The 8,366-nt window shown below is 39.4% G+C and overlaps 3 protein-coding genes across 4 annotated transcripts; 1 reads left to right on the top strand and 2 right to left on the bottom strand.

Annotated features, from left to right (window-relative positions):
• The first annotated feature begins 56 nt into the window (after positions 1–56).
• On the top strand, positions 57–1,180 carry LOC135078954 (elongation factor 1-beta'). The gene is made up of 3 exons (XM_063973556.1): positions 57–222; positions 360–603; positions 790–1,180. The coding sequence occupies exons 1-3, from the start codon at positions 143–145 to the stop codon at positions 1,132–1,134; spliced, it is 669 nt and encodes a 222-aa protein (XP_063829626.1). The 5' UTR covers positions 57–142; the 3' UTR covers positions 1,135–1,180.
• Positions 1,177–3,130, bottom strand: LOC135078952 (erlin-2-like). Of its 2 annotated transcripts, none has more exons than XM_063973555.1 (7): positions 2,939–3,130; positions 2,717–2,831; positions 2,521–2,601; positions 2,341–2,449; positions 2,107–2,258; positions 1,879–2,031; positions 1,177–1,809 (listed from the first exon to the last, which is right to left on the bottom strand). In XM_063973555.1, exons 2-7 carry the CDS (start codon positions 2,822–2,824, stop codon positions 1,447–1,449), a joined length of 966 nt encoding a protein of 321 aa, XP_063829625.1. In that variant the 5' UTR covers positions 2,825–2,831; positions 2,939–3,130; the 3' UTR covers positions 1,177–1,446. The 2 variants fall into 2 exon arrangements, with proteins under 2 accessions (XP_063829625.1, XP_063829624.1); XM_063973554.1 differs by having other exon boundaries at positions 2,913–3,129.
• Positions 3,131–3,776: 646 nt separating this feature from the next.
• On the bottom strand, positions 3,777–7,596 carry LOC135078513 (SET domain-containing protein SmydA-8-like). Its single transcript, XM_063973055.1, has 8 exons — positions 7,452–7,596; positions 7,124–7,323; positions 6,654–6,877; positions 6,170–6,457; positions 5,552–5,795; positions 4,484–4,714; positions 4,160–4,248; positions 3,777–4,007 (listed from the first exon to the last, which is right to left on the bottom strand). Exons 1-8 carry the CDS (start codon positions 7,493–7,495, stop codon positions 3,789–3,791), a joined length of 1,539 nt encoding a protein of 512 aa, XP_063829125.1. The 5' UTR covers positions 7,496–7,596; the 3' UTR covers positions 3,777–3,788.
• Between the last annotated feature and the right edge of the window lie 770 nt (positions 7,597–8,366).

Raw genomic sequence — 8,366 nt, forward strand, 5'->3', positions numbered from 1 at the left:
TTGGCTTAATTGTGAATTGTCTAAACCGGTAACATTAAGAAAAAGAACTTCTGTTCTTTTTTTTCTATTTCTTTCTCTTTCGCTCGTCTTCTACCGGGCCGTGTGGTAAAGCAGTACAAAAATCCTTAAAATCCATCCAAAAATGACTATCGGAGACGTAAAAACCGCCCAGGGACTCAATGACCTAAACACTTATTTGGCTGAAAGAAGCTATGTGTGTGGGTAAGCTCTCTTTGAAAATTAGCATAGGTTGTAAAATTGAACCACGTCGACCTCGACTGTAACCCTAACCTTAACCAGCATTAGCGTTTCCTATGTGCCGTAGTGTTGGTTTTATCACAGTTCAAATGTTTTTCCAGCTACACACCTTCTCAAGGTGATGTACAGGTGTTTGAGAAGGTCGGCAAAGCGCCGGCCGCCAGCTTACCACACGCCCTCCGCTGGTACAACCAGATTGCCTCATACACACCAGCCGAGCGCAAGTCCTGGGCTGATGGTGTGAGCCCCCTGACCGCCGGCGGCAAGACCACGGCTCCAGCACCTGCCGCCAAGGACGACGACGATGATGATGTCGACCTATTTGGCTCTGGTGATGAGGAAGAGGTGTGTAATAAATCTCCATGTCAGAATTTCTTAATTCAAATAGTTTCTTTAATACATAGGCCCTTTCTAGGGCACTTATACACAAAAAACTTATTCTGCAGTAACTTACCAACATTGTTTAGTTGTATACCCCCAAATTTAAATTGAATGAAAACATCTGAAACTTAATTTCTTCCTATTCAACAGGATGCAGAGGCAGCCAGAATTCGTGAAGAGCGTCTGAAGGCATATGCTGACAAAAAATCCAAGAAACCTGCCCTCATTGCCAAGTCCTCAATCATCCTTGATGTTAAGCCCTGGGATGATGAAACAGACATGAAAGAAATGGAAAACCAGGTCCGCACCATTGAAATGGATGGTCTCTTGTGGGGTGCCTCCAAACTTGTCCCTGTAGGCTATGGTATCAACAAACTGCAGATCATGTGTGTGATTGAAGACGATAAGGTGTCTGTGGACCTCCTTACAGAAAAGATCCAGGAATTCGAAGACTTTGTCCAATCTGTTGATATTGCTGCTTTCAACAAAATCTAAATGAAGCCATAATTTATTTTCTTTTCAATAAAACAATTTAAATAATTCTAGTTTGTTTATTTTACTTAAACAAATATTTACATTGATCTTTTATGTCAAGTCAGTCAAATGTTTAGACCTTACGTTAATATCTTTTAAGAAATGCTTATGCATGAATGAGTATACAATAAATACAAAGTTATATCACAATATCAGAATCTTTCATCAAAAGACAATTATTATGTATAGAGACCCACAATATGCTTAGAAAAAGTATAAATACTTCGCACACTACTCAATGACTAGCAGAGGTCTTGTCAGAGTAACAACTACTCATTCAACCTGAACACTTTTGACTCCACTCTCACCAACACCAGCTTGAAGGAACATATTAGGGATGTCACTTCCAAAATAGATCTTATTGTTCTGAGAGAGAGCTTCGTACTTCTTCAAGTCCAAATATTCTTTAGTCAGCAAAAGTTTATTTGCTTCAGCTTGTTTCTTCAGATGGTAATAATCTGCCTCAGCCTTGGTTTGTTGCTTAGCTTTGTGGATACTGTCTTCAATGAGTTCTATTTTCTGCAATGATTCCTTTTCCATTATCTTTTGCTCATATTGAATTTTGGCAACCTGGGCCTCTTTCTCTGCCTCAATAACAGCTTTACGTCTGGCTGTCTCAGCTTCTTTCTCAACCACCTAAAAATATTGAATTTTAGCAAAATAAAGTTTGAAGAAATTTTAGTCTATTGTTAAATTGATTGTTACCTTTTGATGTTGAGCAGCAATCAAAAGTTTTGACTTTTCAGCCTCCATAAGCTCATAGTTTTTACGGATTGTCTCTGGTATCTTTGGTTTGGTCACCCTGACCGCCTGCACCCTTAGGCCTGGGGCCATTTCATCAAGATCTCTTTGTAGTGCCTGATGCAGAACAAACAAGATTAGAAAAAATTACACACTTCAAAAGAAGGCGAGTTATTGTACTAGTTTACTTACAGTCCTCAAATTCTCATCAATTTGATCAAATAAGTCTATGTACACCTCATGTAAGGTGTGGGCACTGCAGAACTGATTCAACTCATGGTGGACCTTGTTGAATATGAGGGTTTTGTCATACTCAGCAGTGAAGTTTCGTACCATATCCAACACTGAAAAATATACAAAAAATAACACAAATTTAAAATTGATAAAACCATAAAGTTAATAATAAATAATGGAAAATGAACATACCACTGGCTGGTTCCAATTTGTTAACAACTTCAATTCTTTCAAAATATATCATGACTCCTCCACTGGTTCCACAAGGTACATTTTTTACTTCATCAGTTTGAAGTGTCGTCTGAAATTAAACACCAAAAAAATAAGCTTTGTTTCCTTCAACAAGAGCTAGAGAATATTGGTTGTACTAACCTGAATAGCTTTGTATGACGTCAAAAGGGGAATCATCATGTGGAAACCAGGCTGACTCGTCACTGGGAGCAAAGCTCCTCCCTAAGAACAAAAACAGTAAATGATCATACAGTATAGCTCCATATGATAAACAATATTCTACCAAACTCAAACAAAACATAATGGAGGGTTATTCCTTTTTTATCAATATACTTACACGATAATAAACTCCCACATGCCCTTCTTCAACTTTATGCAACGAGAAGTGAACCGTGACTCCCACTGCTAGGATCACTATAGCCAATACAGATGACTGGTCCGCCATGCCTGGCCTGCACGAAAACAATTTAACAACGTTTAGAATCCCACTAAACCGCGGAATACCTCACTAATCCAAGGCAATAAGTAATCACCTCCACAAATCGAAGTGTACACTCACAAATAGCGGTATGATGAATAACTGTGTTACTGCACTAATTATTATACTTCAGAGCAAAGCGCTGGAGTTTATACAATATTTAGAGCCCATATAATATTAAATATTAATTACAGATCGTCGATTTCCTTGTAATTAGCGATAAAATTGTTTTTTAGCAATTCGAAAGAAATTCATCTATAAATTTGACAAGTGACATCTGACATTCTTTTTTTTAATACGGTAGACGGACAATGAAAACACGTTACGTACAGCCAATAGGAAAACGATAGTTATTTTAATGAAATTTTATAAAAAAAGCAAAATATCTCGGTCAACGATGGATGGATAGGAAAACGATAGATAAATTTTATTTGGTTAATAAAAAATAAAATAAAAAACAAAATACCTACCTAAATATTGTATAGATGACCCACGCTGAACTGTCCCACCAAACTCAATGACAGGGGAGCGCTACCATCGTTCAACTATATGGTTTCCAACATGGCTAAAATCTGAACCAGCGATCCGGTATTGACGGTGGCGCCCCACTGTCAATGTCATCGGCAGGACAGTCCAGTATTTTGGAACTATAATGAAATTTTATTTGGTTATTAAAAAAATAAATAAAAAAAAAAACAAAATATCTCGGTCAACGATGGATGGACCGATACATAGAGAAATCTATTGGACCGAGACAAGAGTAGATCGGTGAGAAAATTAAAAATAATTTCTTGGGTATTTCTTCTTCACTCCTGGAGATTACATCCAGCAATAGACTGCCATTGGCTGAGTTTATGTCTTCTAGTTTATTGTGGATCATCCTACACCAGATGTACTAAATGAAACAAAAAACTTTGTTAAAAATGAACTTTTATTCAACTTGGTTCAAAGGATCGTCCCTCTCCGCAGCACTAACGTATGCCTTGCCCTCCGCGTGTATCCCGTCTAACACCGTATTCATAGTCGCCTTGAGCGCCCGGTATTCCTCCAGGGCCTTCGCGCAGAGCTCGCCTTCGGGAGAGTTACCGGGTTCGATGAAGAGCATCTCCAAAGACTGCTTCAGGAATTTCTCGGCGTTCATCAGTTCATCCTAAAAATAAACGTTAATTAAAATGGCGGCAATAGCCGATTCGAGTAACGCTATTTCGATCACAAGCACATATTTAGCTTAGGAGCAAGATAGAGCACACATAAGCAGAGAAAAAAAGCATGATCTAATCAAAATAGGTCAGAAGATAGTACCATGTATCCAGTACCGGTAATTTCCCGACTGTCGAATAATTTCTTCGCCAACTGCGCTGTAGTTGCGTGTAGTTCGTAAAGAGTGATTGCTGAAACAAAAAATACAAAGAACTGAATTGTATGTAACATGAAGAAGAGGTTTCGATAGTTTCTACGTGACATGCTGCTAGCCGAATCCATTTCAATAAAAAATTGTTGGAAGTCAGTTACATACAATATAATTATGGACTGCTACAAACTGTACCTTGCCCAATCTTTCGGTTTAAGCTGCTACAACAAACACCTTGTTATGCGAGGAATTTATACAATAATAAATATTGTTACCTTTGGTACGCGATATGCCAGGGCACAGCTTGTCCAACACCGGCAGTATCTCCTTGCACAGCTGTATCTTGCGGCGCATGAGCTTCTTGGTGGGGTGCGGCTCGCGGTTGATTGTGTCTCGAAGCACGCCAGCCAGGCGTTGTGTGGCGTCCAATAGGAGGTAGTGGTTCGGAGCCAGCACTTTGGACACGTGACGGATGTACTCTTCTAACTCTTTCTCATCTTTTTTGTCTGAGGGGAAAGAAAATAGATATTATCAGCAAATATACTGGTCATCACAAAAATCGGCCCACCAACGTTTTACAGGAAAACTCGTTTCTACTGACACAATCATGGTGCCCCAACAATATTGATGTTATTTGAAAGCCCAATAAATATCCCTAAAGAAAAACACATTTAATTTCTTAATAAACGCGATATACAATAAATGTGACTTGAAAAAAGACCTCACTTTGGGCTCACCTCTGGGATCAATTAGACCAATTTTTATGGTTATAAAACCAAATAATGATCTCACGTGTCCTCTTTAACAGACGGATAGCGATTAATCCCAACTTAACAGTTTTATAGCCATAAAAGTTGGCTCAAGCGTAACTACCTATTTTATGAAGAAGTGACTCTGGATTCTTCTACAGACACATTTTTGGGGTAAAAACTTTTCCTTTAATGAAATGAAGTTTAGAACTAGGCTTTTAAATGGTAATATAGTATAGTAATATTGGTGGGAAGTGGGGATGCATACGTTTGAAAGTGCTTGTCGCGGGAGAGTCGATTTTTGTGATGACCAGTGTAGTTCGATTTGTAGAAAACAATTCTTATTTCTCAAGGAAATAGATGAAAACTAACGAGGGCCTCATAAGAAGGCTTAAGGTATGTTTATGCTCAGAGTTTCCCCGCATGACCTAATCAGAAATGAGGATCGGCAGATTAGCTCGCAGAATTGCCGAAATAACGTGACAGTGGGCGGGGCAATACATAGCTTCTAGAATGGCCGTTGCGTTGGGGCTCAAGTAGCGACCACGAGGGATGCCTTTTGAAACGAACGAACTAAGAAAAAGTTAAACTCACTGATAACCTCCAGCTTATCGGAGCAGCACTGCACCTTATGTCCAATATTTGCTTGCTCGAATCTCTTGCTACAAGCCTCGCAAGCCCAGTCGCCGGCCTCTGAACGGGACACGAAGCCCGTCTTGCAGTCGGGACATAGGGCCGAGCTCATGTGTGTGCCGAGTTCTGTGGTGTCCTTGCAGCGGCTGCAAGTACACTGGAAGTATTTGCCGACGAGCAGGTGCTGTTGACGGAGTGCTGTGCCCTGGAATACGATATGTAATATTCTTGAATCGCTACGGCCGCGGCCTATGTAAATATTATTGAATGGCTTCTTTTATCGTGGAGGATGTAACAGTTAGGGAGGGTGTGTCTAGTACTATTACGAGTATAAGATTTTGTGGCTATGGTATCAGAGTTAATGAGTCGCTATACGAGTGTCTGGTTTTATGGCTTGCATTGGCTAATGATTGTAAAAATTCAATGGCTCTACTAATAAATGACAATGAAAGAACGCCCAAGACTATACAAATCTAAGTCAAGAAAGAATCGATAATGACTAGTAATGTGTTGATTGTTTAGACCAATTCAGATTCACCGATTCAAACTTGTATGTCGTTTTATTCAGTATCTACTTACCTTCAAGGGATCAGTGTAATTATAATAAATCGTCTCCCCCTTCTTTATATCGGTGCTAGCGTGGCACACCAGCACATTATTATCGTTTATAGACATGTGCGTGTTGCCCACACAGTCGTGGGCCAACAGTGCTGCCTTGAGGTACACCCCGCGGAGCACCTCGGAACAGCCTATGGCGGGGATCGGAGGCCCGCGGACTTCGAAGCTGTTGACGTCTATAGCAGCGCACACCTTTTGAACTAAGTCCTCGTCGGATACGGTGTCTAGGAGGCCTAGTGATTTGATGAACTGGAACAAAAGGTAGTTATAAAGATTTGCCTATACCACAAGCTTGCTTAAAACAAAACGTGATATTATTTTCCTAACTTATAATTTCTACCAAAAGACATGGCGCGTGTAATCTGTCATGAGACATACTGTCACGGTGACAAGTCACTCATGCGCGTGCGTCTTTACATTACTTACATAGTTTAATACAACAAACCTTCACACTGTTTTCGTTGTATTCCCAAACACTGGAATTCTTCCTCTTGTCCAAGTGAGTCTCCAGGCTCATAAACTCTTCCCACGCTACAGGATCAGTCTCTTTCTTGAGGATCGCGCGCAGGACCAATAAAGATCCCACATTTTGCACCATCGTCATGGGGCTCAAACCTTTTGTCAGCTTTAAGTTTCTGAAGAATTCGCATTCTGAACTGCTGTGCCATTCTGAAAGGAAAAAAACTGTTTATTATTTACGTATACGAATGTTACGAGTTCTGAAAGTACTCGAAGAAAGAAAATGCTGTGTGGTTCAATCTTTCATATACGTCCACATATTCAGACTTTGCGTTAGTAAAAGGCCAGCAAAAAGAAAAAGTTTTCCTTGCAAAAAAGAACTACAGTAACAGACTGTAAAAGTGTTGGTTTCTTTGCGAGCCTACTAGAAAATAAATGAGTTTTCTGATGACTTACTTTTGGGCAATTCCTCCGGGCATCCATCTCCCGGGCAGACAGGCGCGACAGCACAGTTCTTGCAGACGAGGAACTTGCTGATCAGCGGCAGGTAGCAGTTGAAGCAGACGAGCGACGTGTCGCTGTTGGGACCCAGCGCGTAAGGCTCGTCTGTCAGGATACTCTCGCCTGCCTTCAAGTCTCTAGCTGCTGCTAAATATCTATAAAAATTATCAAAATTAATACATTCATAAGCCGCGCCATGCGGGAAAACTCAAAATATTTATTGTTATTTATCAAGTTACATAGTCAATAAGATGTAGGTATAAAATGAAAATGTAAGACGCACCTTCCTAGCTGCTCAGATTTCTTTATCTCATATCGAGGGTTCATTGTTTCAGTCAATTTTCACCTTTCCAATTAATAAAATCTTCGTAATATCTTCCGGATAGCGTCCTGCATCGGACTCGGCGTGCGACTGCGCGTATTACCCGAGTATTTTTAGAAGTCCACAGTGCGGTATTTTTAGCGCCATTTCTCGCGCGCACGAGCGGAGTGCTGACCTGCTAACATATCCACATAGCACGGCAGGTTCAGCCGAAGAATTTCTTCCGGGGGGTAGGAGCCTATTGTTAAATTGTGCAGTCAAGTATTTCTTATTCTAGTATCCATTACTAGATAGAACTGCAAAGTAACTTGATGATATAAAATTGAATCCTACTCAAGGGATTTCAAAGTGAATAGGAGTTGGAATGGAATCCAAATGCATGAATAATCCTAAAAACATGTTTTCTTTTCTATTTCTTTATTGTACGGTTGTTGCGTATCCCCTCATTGCAGGTAGAATAATAATTCCAGTGTACCTATCTACTCGTGTGTAAGAGAAACTTTTGATGGAATAAATAAAAGTATTAAGTTTTGCTATATTCATGAAGAAAAATTATAACTAACTTGTATAAGAAATACGTTTCTACGAAAACTCAGTTCTAAGGGATTTTGTTCAGTAATGAAACAAAAAAGTCTACAAATAATAATTGCATTTAATATGGCTGTTATTTACAAGTTTTACCTTAGTCTAAAGGTATGCTGTTCTTATGACTAGTTAAATGTATTTTACAAAAATATTTACACGCTTTGATATATTCACAATAAGCACGTAGCATTTAAACAAATCGTAAACATCTGACTTACTAACATTATTTACAGTTTTGATCAAATTCATAAATGGCTTCCTTTAGGCATTTCATTATAATAATGGAAATCG

This window comes from Ostrinia nubilalis, chromosome 15, assembly GCF_963855985.1.
Source record: "Ostrinia nubilalis chromosome 15, ilOstNubi1.1, whole genome shotgun sequence".
NCBI lineage: Eukaryota > Metazoa > Arthropoda > Insecta > Lepidoptera > Crambidae > Ostrinia > Ostrinia nubilalis.